Consider the following 21990-nt stretch of genomic DNA (forward strand, 5'->3'; position numbering starts at 1 on the left):
GGATAGGATAATTTAACCTAGTTTTATTATGGAAGATTTCAAACATACAACAAATTCAAAAGAAAAGTCTAACAAACTTGCAAGTACCCATTACTAAGATTCAACAAGTACCGCAATTTGTCAATCTCGTTTCATATCCAACTGATAGGAACTTAAAAAAAACAGGGCACAGGGCAGCTCTTGTGTCTGGCCTTGGGCTCTGTTGAAGAGACTTCTACAGTGGCTGACTGGGATATTCATTCATGCTTTAATGGGACTGAGTTTGGACAAGATTAACTGCAACTTCTGAAGGACCGATTCCCAGAGTTAAACAGCCACCACATAGAGCAAAATGGCAAAGACTAAGACCACCAAGAAATGTCCTCAGTTCGCCACCTCCAATGTGTTTGCCATATTTGACCAACGACAGATTCAAGTGTTCAAAGAGGCCTCCAATGTAATTGATCAGAACAGAGATGGTTTCATCAAGGAAAACTTGCGTGATGTGTTTGTTTCTCCAGGGAAGAATCCAGCTGATGCATACCTCAATGCCATGATGAATGAGGTCCCAGGGCCCATAAATTTCACCTTGCTCCTCCTGATGTTTGGTGAGAAGTTAAATGGTGCAGATCCAGAAGAATGCTCTTGCTTGCTTTGATAAAGAAGCAGTAGGCACCATTCAGGAGGATTATCCAAGAGAGATCTGACGACAATGGGAGTTCAGTTGGTAGATGAAGAAGTGGATGAGCTGTTCAGAGACAATTGACAAAAAGGGAAACTTTCATTTAACTGAGTTCACGTGCATTATTAAACTTGGAGCAAAAGGCAAAGAAGACATTGAAAGAACTTTAGCTAAAAACTTCCAACTACTGGGACTTCCCTGGTGGTCCAGTGGGTAAGACTCCGTGATCCCAAAGCAGGGGGCCCGGGTTCGATCCCTGGTCGGGGAACTAGATCCCACATGTCGCAACTAAGAAGCCCGCGTGCTGCAACTAAGATCCTGCATGCCACAATGAAGACCCGGAGGAGCCTAAATAAATAAATGGTTTTAAAAAATTAAAAACCAAAAAACTTCCAGGGACTTCCCTTGTGGTCCAGGGGTTCAGACTTTGCCTTCCAATGCAGGGGGTACATGTCTGATCCCTGGTTAGGGAGCTAAGATCCTACATGCCTTGGGACCACAAAACCAAAAAAACATAAAACAGAAGCAGTGTTGTAACAAATTCCATAAAAGACTTTAAAAATGGTCCACATCAAAAAAATCTTTAAAAAACAAAAAACAAGACACCAACTTCTACTTACTATATCTTACTTTTTAAAAATAATGTTTTTATTAGACTATAGTTAATTTACAATGTTGTGTTAGTTTCTGGTGTACAGCAAAGTGATTCAGTTATACATATACATATATTCATTCTTTTTCATTACACTTTATTACAAGATGTTGAATATCGTTCCCTGTGCTATACAGTAGGATCTTGTTGTTTATCTATTTTATATATAGTAGTTTGTCTTACTCTTTTTTAAAATTGAAGTATAGTTGATATACACTGTTATATGTTACAGGTGTACAATATAGTGATTTACAAGTTTTAAAGGTTATACTCCATTTACTGTTATAAAATATTTGCTATATTCCCTGTATTGTTACATATATCCTTGTAGCTTATTTTATGTGTCTTACGCTTTTTTATTTCCCAGACACTTAACCCCACCCTCATAGAACCTGTTGAATGCAACTTAGTTTCACAGCTCCCACCCCACTTTTTTTTGATATATTTATTCCAGACCTTTCTGCCACTTAGCATTTGTATAATCAGACTGGAAATGGGGATGAGGTTGTAAATTGTATTGAAAAAGACATTGTGAATAAAAATTGACATGTGAACCTCCAGGAAAATATATCCATATCTCTGGCTTTGCTAGATTTTTATAATTTTGTATAATTAAAATGGTATTTTGAAATAAAGATTATTCTGACTGAAATGGAATATAATGGCAAGTTAAACAAATGAGTGAGTGGAGGTTTGGGGATAGTTCTTTTTTCAGTTTGCAATGTCATAGAATTCAGGTTTCATGGTAAACTTGATTTTTCTCATATGCGGGACAGTGTCCTTCAAAACTCTTAAGTACACTTTAACATTATTATGCAGTAAAAACTAGTTATGTGTTTGGTTTTTTTATGCTTCTGGTAAGTTAAGATGTTTAAACTACTGAATGACACATGTAGAATGTATCTGGGAGAACATTAAACATTTTATTGATCTAAGATTCTAAGATGAGGCAAAATTCCATAGAATAGTTATGACTGAGCATTTACTGTGTCTGAGGCATTGCACATATACGATTTTCACTGAATCCTCCCAACATGACAGTTGGAATTCCAACCTAGGGCACCTCACCCCAGAGCTTACAGTGCTGGAACCACTAGGTTGTCTCTATGAAAACCCGCAAATGTCTAAAAGAATCAAGACATTTCCATTACATTATAACATAATTCTGTAGTCACTATTGAAATTTAAAATAATTGGGGTAATTGATTATGTGAATAGAATTTCAAAAAATTCTATCCCAGGTTTAAAAAAACTACAGAAGACAAAGATGATAAGCAATACTATTGTCTGTTTGAAGGCAGTTCATGTAGTGTAGACTCTAGGGAAGGCGAAGGACTGAAAAACACGGAAACAAGGCTGCTACGAGCTCATTTTAAATTCTCAAGGCCCAGCAATTTGACAAACAGGAGAGAACAATTTTAAAAAGGAAAATATCCACTGAAAGAAGTTTTTCAACACTGTTCAACACCTATTCCCTCTCCTAAAAGCATATTGGAATTTTGTCTCCTTAAAATCAATGCATTTACATATTGTTTAATATTTGTGCTTTATAGCTGGGTGCAGTAGGCAGATCTCTGTTGACTTGCTATCACTTAAAAGAATTTTTTTTCTTGGCTTCCTTTCCCCACAGACATAGAAAACAAACTTATGGCTACCAAAGGGGAAAGGAGCGGGGGGCGGAGTGAATTAGGAGTCTGGGATTAACAAACTACTCTACATAAAATAGATAAGCCACAAGGATTTACTGTATAGCACAGGGAACAATATTCAATACCTGCTAATAACCTATAATGGAAAAGAATCTGCAAAAAAAACAAACAAACCCTGAATCACTATGTTGTACACTTGAAACTAACACAATATTGGAAATCAACTCTACTTCAATAAAAAAAAAAATGAGGGAGCAGTTCGACTATGGTGGCCTAGTACAGTGCTTTGCAGTTCATAAGAGCTTTCACATTTATTATCTAATCCTCACAGCCCACAGGGTAAGTAGAGTGTAAGTCAAGTTGAAGTTTCAAAAAGTCAAAGCACTTATCTAAGGTTTCTCAAGTACAAGAGTTCACATCCTGCTCCCTTTTCCACTTACAAGCGTAAAGTCACCGTGAAGTGTCACAAAACCAGGTGGAAAATCACTGTATGTTTAGGGAAAGGGGAAAAGGTGGTGGGATTATCTTGATCATCATTAAACCACTGTTTCTCAGGCACCGTTTAAGTGTTGGGGACAGTTGGGGGGCAGGACAGACAAGGACGCTGCCCTCCTGGGATACACGCTCTCTAGTGAGAGCCAGGTGATCAATAACTCATCTCAAATAAGTCCTGTGCGACAAAGAACTGAGCAAATGAAGCAGAGGGTAGTCAGGAAGGGCCTCTTTGAGATGTCACGTTAAGCTGAGGTCTGAATGACAAGAAGGAGGTCCCATGAGATGATCGGGGTTCAAAAGGGACAGCTCCTCCCAAGGCACATGTGGCAGGAGTGTTGGGGGAGCACGAGAGAACACAAGGATGGTGTTTGCTGCGTAGTTTAAGTGTGGAATCCTAGGGCTTTAGGCAGGGAAGAAACGTGATTCACGTTTTAAAAAACTCAACCTTGCTGCTGTGTAGAGGGGCAAAAGGCTTCCAGGTAGGAGGAGGCTGTCGCCATCATCCAGGCAAGACATGAGGACAGCTTGGACCCGGAAAATGATTGAGGATGTGGCTATAAAATGCCTCTCCTTGTCTAACCTACTTCCTCCCCTCCAACTACCATCTTTCTGGCATAATTTTAATACATTTATTCTATTGCTCTGCTTGAAGCCAGATTTAAAAGCTTGGGGGGGGAAGCTTTCAAGATTAAAAAAAAAAACTTGGTTGTTCCTTGAATGCCTTATGTTTATCTGACACAAGCTGCTCTGTTTCATCTATATTGTCTATAAAGAGTGTTGTAGAATCCAGTACTATAAGGTGCCTAGGCCAGAACCTTGTTCCTCTTCAGGGTCCAATAAATATTATTATTTTTTTAACATCTTTATTGGAGTATAATTGCTTTATGTTGTTGTCTAAGTTTCTGCTGTATAACAAAGTGAATCAGCTATACATATACATATATCCCCATATCTCCTCCCTTTTGTGTCTCCCTCCCACCCTCCCTATCCCACCCTCTAGGTGGTCACAATACTATTAGCGATGACGATGAAACCAAACCAGACTTTTTGTTAAATCTGTTTGGTTGATTTGTTTGTTTGTTGCCTTCTGTTTAAAGCAACTACAAGCGAACCTGAAGACTATCTTTGGTTTCTGAAATGCTGGGGTTCAAAATTCTTCGCACTACCAACAAGCTCCAGAGCCTCACTGGCTGGACTGAATGGACAACTGGGCCCGGTTTGGAGCGACCTCGGGAAGCAGGGACAGGGAACTGCACAAAGCATTACAAGGCCGGCTTCTCCCTGACAAGGTGAAGTCACAAGAAGGACGGAGTGGGGACAGGAATGTGGCCGGGCTCTTGTCCTTCAGTTGTCCTCCCAGAGGCACTGGCGAGGAGAGACAGCTCTAAGAGGCGGTGCGAGGTTAAAGGTTCCAGCGAACTAGGCCTCTGGACGTTTCCAGCAAAGCTGGGAGGCAGCGGAGGCAGGCTGTGAGCTTCAGGAAGGCCCACCGCGGATTTCAGCGGTAGTACCGCCATCAAAGTCACAGGGTGGTTTTGTCTTTTCCAAATCCGGGGAAATGTTGATGGATAGAATCGCCTGTGTTTCCCGTTTCCTTTTCTCCCTTTGGAGCTCGGCTACCGCCTCTGTGTGGCTGAGGGCGAGCAGAGGAGAACTGGGGGAACTAGGCGCGGACCGGGCGCAAGGAGACCTTTGATTCCGGGCGGTGCGCGGCGGCGCCGCAGCTGCGGCCGGGTTCCCACGGCAGCCGCCACCCACCCAGCCCTTCCCACGAGCCAGGCCCTCCCCACGCTCGCGGCCGCCTAGGACCCCGCGACAGCCCGCCAGCTGGGTGCTGCCCACGCCAATTGGACCGGTGACGGCGCTGCGGCTCAGAGAGGCCAGGGCCATCCCGCCTCCCTGATTAAGTGGTAGAGCTGCTGTGTCCAACGACAGTTTGCGCCCTTGACCCTGACGCAGTGCTGCCTTTTGACGTCCTGAGACTGAGCAGCTCGTCCGACCAGCTCCGAATCAGGCTGATCATTAATAAAGGCGAGTCCTCGTGTTCGAACCTCTCCCACGTGTCAGCCACCGTGCTCGGTGTTCACTGACTGACGTGCGTTAGTTCACCGATTCCTCAGAGAACCTGGGAATTACTAATCATCTCGCAGATGAAGGAAGCGAAGCGCAGAGAGCCTGAAGGACCTGGCCAAAGTGACTCCGCTCGTAACCTGAAGACGCCGGGTTCGAGCCCAGCTGGTTTCCCCCTCCCAAGCCTGCTCCACCCGCCGTGCGTCTGGTTTAAAGATGGGACGGCCCATCTCCAGTACTGATGGTGTTCTGAAAAGTCCCTGGTGACTTACTGGGATGCCCTGCCCGCCGGATGCATCTGCAATTCTTGTTGTAGCGTGCATGGAAATCGGAAGCACGTAATCAGTTCATAGGTTCTTATTTGCCCAAGATCTTGCACCTCGTATAACTCGAAAACCTATATATCTCGTCCTCATGGTTTGTTCATTTACAGAAAGCGAATTCTGCCAAAGCTGGGTGAAAGCTCCACGCTCCAGCCCGAGGCTGGCCGGCGCTAGTGGAGCAGCGCCATCTCCTGGTGGATTCCGTGAACTACATCAGAAACCACTGGAGGGTGTTGTGTTGCCAAGGCCTTCAGACATGGGGACAGCACCCGTGCACAGCCAGTTTTGATAAGGGGAAGAGAAGAAAGAGAAGAGAGGTTTTGGGACACAGGAAGGGAGTGGAGGGAGTGGGTGTCAACGTGAGGTTGTAGAGCCTCTGCTTTAGCCATTCCGCTGTGATCCCCAGGGTGATAGAATCTAACTTTTTATTAAAATTGGCATCGGGGAAAGGGCACCCAGCAGTGCAATACTGAACTGCAGTAATTCGCAGGTGGCATGTATTATGGTTTTATCTCATATGTATGTCATGATATCGAGTTAATTTTTGTATATGATGTAAGAGTCAAGTTTTGCACGTGGCAGCAAAGATCCCACGTGCTGCAACTAAGACCCAGCACAGCAAAATAAATACATAAATAAATTAAAAAAAATTTTTAAGTCAAGTTTGGTTTTAAAGATGTGCTTTTCCAATGTTTCCAGTACTTTGTTGACAATGTTATCTTTTTCTCCATTGTATTGCCTTGGCACCTCAGTCAAAAGTCAATTGTCCATATAGTTGTGAGTATATTCTGAACTCTCTGTTCTGTTCCATTGATCTCTAAATCTATCTTAATGCCAATACCACACTGCCTGGATTATTGTGGTTCTATACTAAGTCCTGAAATGTAGTGTAAATCCTGCATCTTTGTTCTTTTTCAAAATTTTTTGGCTGTCCTTAGCCTTTTGCATTTCTATAGAAATGTTGGAATCACTTTGTCAATGTCAATTTCTTTTAAAAGTCCTACTGTGATTTTATTGGGAATGCACTGAATCTATAGATCAGTTTGGTAGAGCTGACATCCAGCAACACTGAGTTTTCAAATCTGTGAGCATGGTATATCACTCCATTTATTTATGTATGTATTATTTAATTTCTTCTGTAGTTTTCAGTGTACAGGTCTTGCAGACCTTTTGTCAAATTTATCCCTAAGTACTTAATATTTCTGCAAAGAAGACGTATAAATGGCCACCAAGCAAATGAACAGATGCTCCACATCATTAACCCTAGGGAAATGCAAATGAGAATTACAATGAGATACTACTTCACACATACTAGGATAGCCATAAATTAAAAAAAGAAAAATAACAACTGTTAGAGAGCATGTGGAACCATCATACATTACTGAGTGAGACTGTAAATGGCGCAGCTTCTATGTAAAACAGTTTGGTGGTTTCTCAATAAGTTAAATATAGAACTACCAAGTGATCCAGCAATTCCACTCCTAGATGTGGACCCCCAAAATTGAAATCAGGTGTTCAAACAAACTTGTACTTGAATGTCCATAGTAGGGCTATTCACAATGGCCAAAAGGTGGAAGCAACACAAATGTCCATCAACATATGAATGGATAAATGTCATATATCCATAAAATGGAATATTATTCAGCCATAAAAGGAAAAAGGTACTGATAATACAATAATGTGAATGAACTGCCAAAATATTATCCTAAGTTAAAGAAGCCAGATATAAAAGGTCACATATCGTATGATTCCATTTTTTTTGAAATATCCATGAAAAGCATATAGATAGAGACGGAAACCAACTTTGCGTTCCTGGGATAAATGCCACTTGGTCATGGTATGTATGTCTAGGGGGTTTAGACCAGGCCTTTGCTGGTCTCCCTACTTCCCATTCACAGAGGATGTGATCCATGAAGCAGAAAAAAGAGAATCATAGTGAGGAGGGTGCAGATCCCCCAGCTTCTTCTAGGGCTGTATCTCTGATCAAAAAGCCACACCTTCTATGCCAGTCTCCCATCCTCCCAAGGACCCCACAGAGGAGCCCCTCATCCCCCTGAAGCACACACAGGGCATAGACCCCAGCCCATTTCCCTATGGCCACCAAATTGGCACCCTCACCAATGATGGGAGGAGCCAGGATGTCCCCGCCCACCTCCTCTTAGCGGCCACAGGAGCCCACCCGCTGCACCCTCATTGGCTGGACGGCCACGGAGGTGGGCCCTGCACATTGCGCACCCAGGGACTGGAGCATGGGGCCCGTGTCACCTCCTAGGGTGGCAGCAGGGTTCCCTGGGGGCACCGAGGCTGAGAACCGACAGCAGGAGGCTCAGGCCCTGAGAGGTCACTTTGACTAGAGGGCATCTGTGAGGCAGCGGCTTCGACAGAAGCAGACCTCGTGCATCATCTCCTGTGGCGCGTGACCAGGCTGCGGTGACCACGCTCAGGCCTCTGACCAGGGCGGTGCCCGTCTTCCGGAGGAGGGGGACCCTGCAGAGGGAGAGTGCCCCAGGCAGCCAGGGCTCCCACCAGGTACCTCTCAGTCCCCTTGTCCCCCCACAGCACCCTTGGTCTGGGCGGCAGAGGCGGCTCCGTCTTGTGTGCATTGATCCCAAGTGGGGAAGACAGGGGCAGAGATGGCCCACGGGGGCGCTTCCCGGCCCTGCATTTCCCCAGCTGCTCCTGCAGCAGATGCCTTTCCAGATTTCCCCTACGGTGCATCACCCTGAGCTAAGGATGAATTTGGTTTTTTTTCACAAACGCCTGTGTATTTGAAGCCAAGTGGAAGAACCATGGATCTGTCCCCGGTCGGAGGGCAGGGGCCACGTTGAACTTGCTCACCTTTGTGCCCTAAAAACCTGCCCCCGAGTCTGGCACTGAAGGGATGACTTGGGGGACACTGAGAAAGCGTCATTTTGTTGGTGGGAATCCATTAAACTGAGAAAGTTTGCTGGGGAAAGTGGCATCCGTGCTGATTGCATTAATTCTATTGTTTGTTGAGTACTTGTCTGTGCCCTGGCAGGAGAGGGAAGTGAGCACCCGACTTCACCCTGAACCACAGGCAGGCTGGCCTCAGCACCAGGACAACTCCATGTCCCTAGGTTCTAGGTTTTAAAAACAGAACTGCCATATGGTCCAGCAATTCCACTTCCGGGTATATATTTAAAGGAAATGAAAACAGGATATCAAAAAGATATCTGAACTCCCATGTTTATTGCAACATTATACACAATAGCCAAGACATGGAAACAATCTAAGTATCCATCAGTGGGGAGTTCGCTGGTGGCCTAGTGGTTAGCATACTGGGCTTTCACTACCATGGCCCGGGTTCAATCCCTGGTTGGGGAAGTGAGATCCCACAAGCCACGTGGTGTGGCTATTTAAAAATAAAAAAGGTTAATTATCCATCAGTGGATGAATGGATAAAGAAGATGTGAGATACACACACACACACACACACACACACACACACACACACACAAAGGAATATTATTCAGTAGTGGAAAAAGAAGGAAGTCCTTCCAATTGTGACAACATGGATGGACCTTGAGGGCATTATGCTAAGTGAGACAAGAACAACAGAAAAAGACAAATACTATATGATGTTACATTATGTAGAATCCAAGAAAGCCAAACAGAGAGTAGAATGATGGTTAGCAGGGGCTGGGAGGCGGGAAAATCAGGGATCAGTTATTTAAGGATACACACTTGCAACAAGTAGATGAATAAGTTCTGGAGATCTAATGCACAGCATAGCGATTATAGTCAACAATATTGTATCATGAACTTCAAAGTTGCTAAGAGACTAGATCTTAATGATTCATACTACAAAAAAGAAATGATAATTATGTGATGTGATGGAGGTGTGAGCTAACACTACTGGTGGTAATCAAATTGCAATATATAAATGTACCAAACCAACATGTGTACACCTTAAAGGTACACAATTTATATGTCAACTATATCTCAATAAAAAAATTACTCCCTACAATTTAAAAGAAAACTACAAATGGCCAATGAACATATGAAAAAAATGTAATTTTGATATGTGTTGAAAGGCATGCAAAATAAAATATCAAAATAAACAATTTGGCTTATCCAATTGAGAGATTCAAAACCTGTCTTGAGACTTCGCTACAGGCAAAGGTGAGGAGCAGAAAGAAAGGAACCACGACTTTATCCCAGGACAACTGGAGAGTGGATTTAATTCTAGCCGTGAACTGGGGATGATGGGAAAGGAAGAGTTTGAGGGAAATGATGAGTTAAATGAAAGATTACACTGATCTTGAGGAGAGAGAAATGCACCCAGCTTGAGGCAGGAAAGGCAGTAACAGATTTTGAAACGTGTTGTGACCCACAATTGCCACCCTTGTCTCACAACAGTCTCACTCCTGAGTGGCATGAGCACAGTAACGTGGCACCGCTGCTCTGGAGGGTGTCAAACCCCTGAGGCGTGCCTACCCTGCGGCCCACGTGCAGGAGTGTATGGTAAGAGATCGACCATGACTGCACCACAACATTTATCCACAAGGACACTTGTCACCGCGTCATCAGTAAAACCCAATAAAAACCACAAAAGCAAACCAAAGCCAACAACAACCTCAAACTCAACCCCCCAAACAAACAACAACAAAGGAAAACAAGCAAGAGGCAGTGCAAAATACATGATGAGAGCTTCATACCAGAGATACTCTGTGGCTTTGGAAGCAGAAGCGTACTTCATCACACAGGAAGATGAGCAGGAAGTGTTTATGTCATAAAGTGAAAAAAGTCATATGTTCCTAATTTTATGTATATAAAGGACATGCACACAAAGTGAAAATTCATCCGAAACTGGGCAGTTTCCCTCGGGGTGGGCTGGGCTGGGACTCTGTACGCCGTTTCTCTCTCTCGTGTTCTGACTGTATTGGGTTCTGACTGGCCCTCCTGGAACTGCCCTCTCAGCTGCTCTTTCGCCCTCCCCTGACTCAGCTGCTTGGATCCCAGTCAGTCTGCAGAGGTGGGAGGTTCGTAAGAAGACAGGTGGCCCCACCTCAGCGTGGCCCCAGCTGCTCCAATGGGGAGCTCCACGTTGCTAAGGCTCCCAGCTCCGCCCCCAAGCCCTGGGTTCCTTATCTGGCCCCTGGCCCCTACCCAGAAAGACCAGGGTCGCCTTCAGACTGTGTCCTTGCACCACCCCTCCAGCCTAATTCCCTGCCCCTGCAAGAGGCACTGGGGCCTCAGGAAAACAGCTTCTGCTTGGGCTTCTAGTTCAGACTGGGCTCCGAGACTCAGTTTCTCCGAAAAATGGGGATAACCGTGGTGCTGGTTTGCAAACTGGTCCTGTACACAGAAGGCAAGGAGAGACCTAGAAAGAAGCAGACCACTCCAGACTGGGAAGGGGGCACGGTTACTAAGCAAACGAACTTACAGATGAGGCTTGTCTTGAGGCCACAAGACAAGCAGCTCTCCCCACCCACCTGGCAGAATCTTTAAAGTCTGTAGAGGTCTTAATGGAATTCAGTCACATATTCGGTCCAGATAGTCCCAGAGACGCCTTACTCTCTCAAGGCCGCGTCCTCAAAAGGGCTCTGGCTGTGGGAACAGTGGGCAGAACGTGCAACCCAAGGAGCGGGGAAGGGTGAGGAGCTGAGGCCAGCTCGAGGTTCAACCTCAGTGACATCCTAGTGGTGACCTCCTCCAGAAGGTGGCCATGGGGATGATGAGGTTAAGGCATGGTGCCTGGAGCTCGGCAGGCTCTCATCACCTGCCAGTTCGTTTCCTTTCCTCATGGTGACAGGGCTGCTCTGGCTGAGACCTGGGGCCATTTGTTGAAGAGACATCCTCACACTGAAGGCCCACAGCACCCTGAAGGCTCCTTTCTGAAAATGCACGAGTGCCCGTGGCTGGCCTGGGGCTCCGCTGTGGTCAGTGGAAGAGCTGGGCTCAGCGCGCAGGTCTCTGGTCTCCTAGGCGCCCCTCTTAACCAGAGTGTGATGCGCCAGCCTGCCTGCCTCCCTCGCGGGGGAATACGGTCCTCCCTCATCACGGTCCCTTGGGCCCTGGGTGCTGGATCCTCTCTCCCATCTGGCTGTGCCAGGCTACCTGGTCCCTGAAGTGGGTGCAGAACCATCAGGGACTGAACAGGACCATCTGGACCAAGGGACGGGAAGCTTGGGGCTCTGGCCAGGACTGGAGTCTACCCCTCCCTCCTAGGGTGGCAGATGCTGGAAGAGGCCCTCTTGTCAAGTTGCTCTGACCCCTGCGGAGCTCTTGGCGACAGGTGTCTTACCCCAGGCTGCGCTCCTCGTGTGACCACACCCCGAGTCCTCAGGACACCCCTCTCCTGGGTCCTATGGGCCTGCATTCCTCCGAGGCGGGTGCTGCCCTCCCCTGCAGGCATCCCTCCCCAGCCCTTTGTCCTCGGCCCACCCTCCCCCTGCAGCAGCCTCAGAGCCCCCGCCCTGGCTTCTCTGCCGGGACAGCTTGCGTCTAAGGTGGGAGTAAGGGAGGCAGGTTTCCAGTCCCAGAGGTTGATCTTCTCCAAAACTCAGACACCACCTGGCCAGCTGGGAGGTGATGGAGACCCTGCCACCTGTGGCTGCGGAAGGGCCTTCGGGGACACAAAATGATCTGCAGACAGTCCATTCCACCTCACCTACCGCAGCCCACCCTCGGGGTTCAGCTGAATTACGCGCCTTCTAACACCAGCCTCTAAGATGAAGAAAAGGCCTAGGCGTTAGTTGATTCAAATAAAGTTTGTGAATGGGACAAAGTGCCACCTCTTGGGCCAGGCCTGTGCTGCTGCCTTCCCCTCACGGGAGCAGTGGTCCAGGTCAGCTCGGGTCTCGCCACATCTTCTGACCCGGCACCAGCCCCGCCCTCAGCCCCGCCCCCTTAGAGCCCTCGGGGTGCTCCCCTCCCCCAGCTCCCGGCCAACAGAGTGGGGTGAGCTCGCTGCCCCTCTCTCCTCCGAGGCGGCAGAAACAGGAGGCCTCCAGGTTTTATTTGATTGAACTCAAAGGACTTTCTTCTTAACTGAGACAGACAACAAGATTTGACAACACCCGAAACAAGAACATTTCTCTGACCAGACGCTGCTGCCCGGTGCAGAGTACATCACACACAGGAAAGTGGAAGTTGTCTCATTCAAGTCGGTGTCTGATATTGTGAAAGCTCCACTGCCTGAGAAACAGACGGCAAATAAATAAAGTGCTCTGAGAGCCCGTCAAGCAGCAAGGGCCCAGCGGGGGAGACGAGGAAGAGGTGGGGAAGCGGAAGCAGCTCAGGACTCGGGGCCAGAACCGTAAGAACAGCCGCGGCAGGAGCGCATGCTAAGGACGCGTCCCCAGCCCCTCCCACGGCCAGCCCCTCAGAGCGCAGACAGCCCCAGCCAGGGCCACCGCCGTGCCCCTCCCACGATGGGTGGGAGGGGGTCTCTGAGCCCGGGCCCCTGGGCCTCCAGCGCGCTTTCTCCCTGTTGGGAAGCAGCCCCAGGCAGCTCCGGCTGAGCCCCGAGCCCAGGGAGGACAGGGCGCCCTGCACAGCTCACTCTGCTCAACAGCTCCGCGCCCGCTGCAACGCACAGCCACTCGTGTGTGTGCACAAGCACCCCCACACACGCTCACACCCGCACGTTCACTCACACACACGCGCTCACACCCGCACACCCGCACACACTCATACATGCGCACTCACACACGGGCACCCACGCGGTCAGTGAAGAGCCTCCCCTGTGCCATTCTCAGGCCCTCTCAGGCTGGCCCAGCAAGAGGCTGGAGCTGGGGATCGAGCCACCCGGAGGGTGAGAGCTGGGCTTGAAAGGGGCACATCTGTGAATCAGCCCCAAGGAGGCCCCTCGTCCTCTGCTCTCCTCCCATGCAGCCCCGTGGCACAGTCTCAGAGGCTGTCCCCAGAGCTCCGGGGATGCAGTCCGCAGGCTGGCAGGCTCCCAGAAGTGGCCCTGGGTGGGCACAGTTGGGCCACCAGGACCAGGGCTCCCGGGTGACTTGGCACAAGGAAGGAAGCCATCAGGCCCCGTCGGTGGGCATCTGTGGGGGGCACGTGGTGGCCGCGGTGCAGCCTCCGGCCCCGGGGTGAGGCAGGCAGAGATCCTCACCTGGGACCCGGGCTCCAGCTGGGCAGCTGAGGAGGGCACATGGTGTGAGGCTCGGCCTCTCTGTCCTGGGGGCAACCAGGCTGCTGGGGTGCTCAGCCCCAGGAACTCTGAGTGCATCGACCATGAGCAACCACTGCCCAAGCAGACGTGGGAGCGGTGCGGGGTGAGGGCCAGGGTCTGTCCTGCCTCCCCTCTGCGCCGCTCCTGGGGCGTCAGTCAGCAGCGCAGCCAAGGCCTCCAGGACCAATGCAGGCCCATCCAGAGGAGACTCTCCCGTGAGATGCTGGGCCCAGGGGCCAGCCTGGGGACAGAGACATGGGGTCAGGCGTGGGTCTCAGCCCCACCCCACCCACCACTGTCCCTTCCCCTCCTGGTGACACGGTCCCCAGGAGCCACCCACCCTCCCGTCCCGCCACCCAAACTGAGAGCGTTGTGCCACTCAACACTGAGGAGCCCTTGGTCCAGCCTTGGGTGGGATTTGCGGCAGGGTGGGGAGGTCCGGCTCTGTGGGTGAGGACCTTGCTCGCCGGGGGTGCTGGGACTCATCTCTCCTGTGCCCATCTCAGCTCAGACTGTCCCCCGGTCTTCCCTGTGACTTCCCATACACTCCACTTTCCCTACCGTGGGCCCCTCTGTCTCTAGGTCCCCTGGGAGCCTCTGCTCCCTTCCCCCATCCCTTGGCGCTAGGTCTTCCAGAAGAAGGTGGGAGAGTGCAGGCCCAGAGGCAGATTCGGCTCCACCACTTCTTACCTGTGTGATAAGGGCAAAGCGCTCCCCTCCCAGAGCCCCAGTAGGTGGGGAGGACAGAGCTCCCGCAGAGTGTCGCTAGGTCTGTCCTTCCTTCCCCGTGTCAGAACCGGACCACTGGGCCACCCCACCCCTCGGGGTCTCTGCCTGGTCCCTTCCTGTCCTCGTGGGTCAGGCCCTTCTCTAGGCTGCTCCCCAGGCAGCTCTAGGGTCAGGGTCAGGGTTAGGGTTAGGCACTCTCTTGACAAGACCAGAGAAGGGGCAGGTCACTTCCTATAACACCAGTTCCTGAGACAAAGAAAGAGATGGGGACTTGAGAGCTGCCTCCCCACCCAGAGAGGTCCCTGTCTCGCCAAGTGTCACCTCCTCTACAAGCCCCTTCTCCATCTGCCCTCCAGCCTGAGAGCTGCCCTCCGCTCAAGGAGATCCCCCCTTTCCCAAATCCTCTGGGACACGGGGGCTGCTGGAGGCAGTCCAGGGCTGTGGCACCGGGAGGGCACGGGGAGGAGCTGGAGGGAGCGTGGCTGAGATGGCGGGAGGGCCGGGGAGGAATGCACCTTTCCTGCTCTTCCGTGGCCGCAGATGCGGAGCTTTGGAGGATGCCCCAGGAGAGCGGAGAGGGGAGCAACAGGGCCAGCAGCAGCAGGCAGAGAGCAGTCCCCCGGCCGCAGAGACCAGGCAGGGGGCCGGTTTGCAAAGCGCTGAGAAACAGACCTGGGCTTTGGCCAAGAACACAGCCGCCCTTCCAGGCTGCCCCCCAGCGTGTAGAGGACAAGGGTAGCAGCATCTTTTCTCCTCTAGGGCCTTCCCTGGGCCTCCCTGAGCCCATTTCCCTCCACTCCCCCGTTTTCAGGTGACACCACTGGGGCCGTGGCCGGGAGGTGATGGGCTGACCCTCCAAGATGCCGAGGCCGCCGCCTCTCACCCCCATCTTGGAAATATGACAAGGGACTCCGGAGGGCATGCGCCCGCCCTGCCTTGCCTGCTCGCGGCTCGGCAGCTTTCCCGGCTGGCTTTCTCGGGCCCCTTCCACGTCTCCCCCAAACCACCGAGGGGCCTGGACATCTACATGTCATGGCAACCGCCTCCCTCCAGCCCGAAGTCCAACCTCTGGCCTCCTACCTCTTTGGTCAGGGCCAGTCATTCACGTTCCTGCTGCAGAATTTCTTCCTTCTGCTCCCCACTTCGCCCAAGGTGAGGCAACAGGTCGGCCGCACTCAAGTAATTTTCTCGAGTTCGATGGAAAGGGCCCGTTTCGCGAGTTTCTGTGCAGTTCGTCACCGGCCGCGACGTGGGTCACCAGAGCCGGGGCTTGGGGCTCGGTGGCCGTGACCTCCGCCGAGGTCTAGGGTCCGGGGGCCCGGGCCGCCCCTTCTCCTTCCCCCGCCGCGTCCCGGCGGCCCTGAGTCCCGCGGAGCTTCATGCCGGCGCCCCTGCCGTCGCGGCCGCGCGGTGGTTGCGGGCGCTCACTCGATCCGCACCTGCAGGCGGACGTTGAGCATCACCGAGGCCACGATGTAGAAGTAGGGGAAGTTCATGCGCAGCCGCCAGGCCAGGTCGAAGAAGGTGATCAGCGTGCGCGTGAGCCCCTTGCAGAAGGCGCCGTACGAGCCGCGGGCCGCAGCTGAGCGAGACAGCCGCACCGCCAGGCCCGACATGGCAGCCGCCGCCGCCGCAGACAGGGCCGCCGACGCCGCCATGGGTTCGGCCCGGCGCACACCCCGCCGACTGACCGCAGTGGGAGCGGGTGGGCAGGTGGACGTGAGGCCTGGAGGCGACAGCCCGCCCCGCCCGCTCCGCCGTCTCCCGAGGCAGCAGCAGCCACCGCCACAGACAGCTCCACCCCCTCGCCTGCTCCCTGAGTGGCGGCCGCCAGCTTAACCCCGCCCCTAGCGTGGCCGTGCCCTTTTCTGGGGCTACAGATTGGCCGCCGCGGACTCAGCCCCACCCACGGGACACGCCCCGCCGGCAAGCCCCGCCTCCTGCCCGACTCCCAAGAACAGGGCCAGAGGGCCAGAGTGCGTTGTAAGGCGCTGCTGCCCTGGGATCCTTTTGCAGAATGCGCTAGAGCAGAGGAGTAGAGGCCGTGAGGGTCTGGACCGCTGGGCTGATTCTGCACAGAAGGCCCACCCTGAACCCTCTGCCCCGTTTACACCATCTCCTCTCCCTCCCTGTCTCCACAGAAAACCGGGCCAGCCAACCCACTGTACTTTTCTAAGAATTCACATGTTTATGGTAACTCTGCCCTATGGAGTTTCACCAAACCCACACGCGCATTTTTTTCCTTTCGGGTATATTGGCTGGTCATGTGTATTTCTTTATTCGTGAATTGCTCCATTGCCTCGTTTTCCTTACCTTTCACTCTGTAGTGATTTCTAAGCACTCCTCTTAGTCTATCTTTGCCCTGGATACCGCACAAGGTCCTCTCAGGTATTAATCTGCTCTCATTCATTGCCTTTTTCTTGCTTTGGGCTTTAAAGCCTTTTCGTGGTTTCGTCTAATCTTTTTCTAAACCACATCCAATCCAAACTCCGTCACGTTTTCAAGACTATTGAAATGCGCATGCTTCGTTATGGTCAGGACTTTTAAAAAGCTGTCTGCATGAAGCTGATTCACGAAGACCTCATCCCAATTTTCACAAGGAGGACTGGCCTAAATTAATACCTTAATAGTCTCTCTCAAAATGCCTGTTCACCATCACACTGAATATCTCTGTAGCCTCTGTATAAGTGTTTAAGGAACCCAGCAGATTCATATACACTGAGCAAATGTCTACCTGCATGATCAAGGAAGAAAAGTAAGTTTGAGAGACACTAGGTTATTGGATTGCATCATGATTTTATCAACAATATAACCATGCATGGATATGAATGCATAAAAAACACCAGGGCAGATATATATCAAATTACGGAACATTGTTTACTCTGGTTAAGGCAGTAGGAAGGAGGACATACTTTTTATTCTCCATGTATATGTATGTATATCCATATGTATATCTATAAGTATTACTTGTATAATGCAATAAAAATTATTTGAAAAAGAAGGGGCACAGGAATATAGACTTATGCTTTATAGAAACCCTTTGTTCCAGACTGGATCCAGCGTCATTCATTTGCAGAACCTGTTTCCTCCAATCATTTCTGAAACCTCTCCTTGGCCTCATCTCATTTATTTTTAACATTTTATTTTGAAATAATTATAGACTCACAGGAAGTTGCACAAATAGAACAAAAAAGACATTGTGCCTTTCACCCAGCTTCCCCAATGGTGGCATTTTCTATAGACAGAGTATAATATCAAAACCAGGAAACTGACACTGGTATATTACTCTTGACTAGACTACAGGCCTAATTCAGTTTTCACCATTTTTCTAACCTGCATTAATTTGTGTGTGTGTGTGTGTGTGTGTGTGTGTGTGTGTGCATGTATAGCTCTAGCAATTTTTTTTTTTTTTTTTTTTTTTTGCGGTACGCGGGCCTCTCACTGTTGTGGCCTCTCCCGTTGCGGAGCACAGGCTCTGGACACGCAGGTTCAGTGGCCATGGCTCACGGGCCCAGCCGCTCCATGGCATGTGGGATCTTCCTGGACCAGGGCACAAACCCGTGTCCCCTGCATCGGCAGGCGGACTCTCAACCACTGCGCCACCAGGGAAGCCCAGCTCTAGCAATTTTATCCCATGTCAGGATTCATGTAACCACTACTACAATCAAGATACAAAAATATTCCATCACCACAGAAGAACTGCTTTGGGCTACCTCTTTGTACTTACTCAGCAACCCTGTAGATATTTTGTTAGAGTTACATCTATCTCATTTCCTTTAGAGTGGCTGTAAGTGGTACTGTGTGTTTAATTTTGGTTTCCACATGTTCATTGTTAGTATATAGAACTGCAATTGATTTTTTAATTAAAGCTTTTCTTTTGAGATAATTGTAGATTTACATACAATTGCAAGAAAAAATAGAGAGGTCCCATGTACATTTTACCCAGTTTTCCACAGTGGTAGCATCTTTCAAAACTGCAGTACTGTACAATATCAAAATCAGGATATTGACACAAATCTATCTATCTTGTTCAGATTTCCCCAGTTTACTTTGTGTGTGTGTGTGTGTGTGTGTGTGTTTAGTTCTATGCAATTTTATCACGTGTGGATTCATGCATCCACCATCATACTCAAGATATAGAACAGTTTCATAACTGTCAGGATCCCTTGTGTTGCCCTTTTTTGGCCACACCCACTTCCTTCCTGCCCTTCCTCCTTAATGCCTGGCAATCACTAATCTGTTGTCTATTTCTATAATTTCGTCTTTTTGAGAATGTTATACAAATGGACTCATACAGTATGTAACCTTTGGGGATTGGCTTTGTCACTCAACATCATTCTTTGGAGAGTCATCCAATTTGCTGGGAATGTCGTGTCGATAGTTCACTGCTTTTATTGCTGAGTTAGTATTCCTTGGGATGGTTGTACCATAGTTTGTATACCACTTACCCAGGAAGCACACCAGAGTTTCCAGTTTTTGGCTATTAGGAATAATGCTGCTGTGAATATTTGTTCACGGGTTACTGTGTGAACAAAAATTTCTATTTATCTGGGATAAATGCCCAAGAGTGCAATTGCTGGGTTGTATGGTAAGTGCGTGTTTAGTTTCATAAGATTCAGCTAAACTTTTCCATCGTGGCTGTAGCATTTTACATTCCCATCAGCAATTTGTGAATAGATCCAGTTTCTCTTCATACTCATCAACATTTGGTATTATCACTATTTTTTATTCTTGACATTCTGATAGGTGTATAGTGATATCTCATTGTGGTTTAATTTATATTTCTCTAATGGCTAATAATGGTGAAAATCATTTTATGTGCTTATTTCTATCTGTATGTCTTCTTTAGTGAAATGTCTTTTGTCATGTTCTAATTGAACCGTTTGTTTTTTGTTTTTTTTTTAATATAAATTTATTTATTTATGGCTGCGTTGGGTCTTTGTTGCTGCGCGCGGGCTTTCTCTAGTTGCGGTGAGCGGGGTCTACTCTTTGTTGCAGTGTGCGATGCGGTGCGCGGGCTTCTCATTGTAGTGGCTTCTCTTGCTGCAGAGCACGGGTGCTAGGTGCGTGGGCTTCAGTAGTTGTGGCTCGCGGGCTTAGAGTGCAGGCTCAGTAGTTGTAGGCTCATGGGCTTAGCTGCTCTGCGGCATGTGGGATCTTCCCAGACCAGGGCTCGAACCCGTGTCCCCTGCGTTGGCAGGCGGATTCTTAACCACTGCACCACCAGGGAAACCCTGAATAATTGCCTTCTATCAGCATTCATCGTCATGCTTGTGGTCAGACATATGCTGAAACTTAAACTTATTCCAGTAGTCACCTTCATGCATCTTTTTTTAAATTGAAGTATAGTTAATTTACAATGTTTTGTGTTAATTTCTACTGTATAGCAAAGTGATTCAGTTATAGATATATACATTCTTTTTCATATTCTTTTCCATTATGGTTTATCACAAGATATGGAATATAGTTCCCTGAGCTATACAGTAGGACCTTGTTGTTTTATGCTTCTTAACTCACCTGAATGTTGCCCTTATTCCAACAGGCATCCTCTTGGTAGTTGTGTCACACTGAACCTTAACTTGTTCCATCAGTAATATTCTAGATTGTTGACACTCTTTAAATCTTAATCTTATTCCAGTGGCTGTGCTAATGTTTGTTGGTGTCACATTGAACTTTAACTTTTCCACGACTCATCTTGTTTGTGTTGGCTTGGTGAACCTTAACTTTCTTCCAGCAGTCAACTGAATGCTTGATCACACATCATAGCAAGACATGAGTCTACCAGCCATCTTCACGCATTTTGTCTCATACTGAATCTTGAGTTGGTTCCAGCAGTCATACCATGTTTGCCATCCCACACTCAACCTTAACCTCATTCAAGCAATCATGTTTCTGACAATGTTTGACACTTAACCTTAACCTTATATCAGTGGTCATCTTCACGTTGGTTGACTCATACTGAACAGTAACGGAATAGCAGTGGTCAGCTTCATGCTTGATGTTTTTCAGTAAACCTTATCTGTATTCCAGTGGTCTTCCTCATAATTATAGTCTCACACTTAACTGACCTTTATTCCAGAGGCCATCTTCTTGCTTGTTGCCTCACACTGAAGCCTAATTATTTTTGTAATCCATCCACTTGCTTATTGTTGCACACTGAACCTTAACCTTATTCCAGCAGCCATCTTCATACACATCGTCACCCTTTCAATCCTAACCATATTTCCACAGTCATTTTCAGGTTGGTGGTCTCATCCTGAACCTTTATTGAAGCAGTCACCAACATGTTTGTCAGGTCACACTGAACCGCGTGTACCTTAATTCTAGCAGTCAGCAACAGGCCTGTTTTCTCCCATTGACTCTAAGTTTATTCCAGCACTCATCTTCTAGATTTTGTCCCACACTGAAGAATAACCTTCGTCCAGTGTTTATCTTTCTGATTGCATCTCACACTGGGCCTTTTAACCTTCTCCCAGGAGTCATCTTCACGCTCTTGTCTCACTCTTATCCTTAACAATAATCCATCATTTTCGTGGTGGTTGTGTCACACTGAACGTTATCCTATTGCTGCAGTGACCTTCCAGCTTGTCATCCTCTAAGCCTTTACCTAATTCCAGCGTCATGTTCAGGAATGCTGTGGCACACTGAGCTTTATACTTATTTCCCTGGTGATCTTCTTTCTCGTCGCACACCAAACTCACCTCATTCAGCAGTCAGCTGGATGCTTTTGGTCTCACACTGAAGAATAAATTCTGCCATTCATTGTTATGCTTCCTGCACCAAACTGAAACGTGATCTTATTTGAGCAGTCATCTAATTGCTTGCGTTGCCTAGTGAACCTTGACCTCATTCCAGCAGAATGAGGATTGAAGATTCCAATCCAATCTTCAGGATTGTTTTTTCACACTGAACCATAACCTTTTCCCAGTGAAAATTTCCTGTTTTTGTCTCACACTGAACAAATAGTTGTCTTTGCGCTTGTGGTTTCAGCCTGAATCTTAAACTTTATTCCAGCGGTCCCCTTTATGTGTGTTGTTTCATGCTGAACCATAGAAGATCTATATTCCTGTTACCAAATACTGAACCTTAATTTTATTCCAGGTGTCACTTATGCTTGTTGTCTCACTCTGAACCTTAATATAATTCATGTAAGTCATCTGAAAAGTAAATGTGACTGTATCTGTTTGGTGCTTAACATTTAAAATAAAATGATCTGTCCAATTGCTATAGTTTTAAAAAGTAGATCATTTTTCCAT

The 21990-nt window shown here is 48.4% G+C and overlaps 1 protein-coding gene and 1 pseudogene across 2 annotated transcripts; one reads left to right on the top strand and one right to left on the bottom strand.

The window, feature by feature from the left end:
• Positions 1–331: 331 nt before the first annotated feature.
• Positions 332–1973, top strand: LOC101328805 (myosin regulatory light chain 12B pseudogene; annotated as a pseudogene).
• LOC101329094 (small integral membrane protein 10-like protein 2A) lies at positions 334–16534 on the bottom strand. 2 transcript variants are annotated; one of them, XM_019919077.3, is made up of 2 exons: positions 15815–16534; positions 334–727 (listed from the first exon to the last, which is right to left on the bottom strand). In XM_019919077.3, exon 1 carries the CDS (start codon positions 16390–16392, stop codon positions 16159–16161), a length of 234 nt encoding a protein of 77 aa, XP_019774636.1. In that variant the 5' UTR covers positions 16393–16534; the 3' UTR covers positions 334–727; positions 15815–16158. The 2 variants fall into 2 exon arrangements, with proteins under 2 accessions (XP_019774636.1, XP_019774635.1); XM_019919076.3 differs by lacking the exon at positions 334–727 and adding an exon at positions 12240–14246.
• Between the last annotated feature and the right edge of the window lie 5456 nt (positions 16535–21990).

The sequence above is a fragment of the Tursiops truncatus genome, chromosome X, assembly GCF_011762595.2.
Source record: "Tursiops truncatus isolate mTurTru1 chromosome X, mTurTru1.mat.Y, whole genome shotgun sequence".
In the NCBI taxonomy this organism is placed as follows: Eukaryota; Metazoa; Chordata; class Mammalia; order Artiodactyla; family Delphinidae; genus Tursiops; species Tursiops truncatus.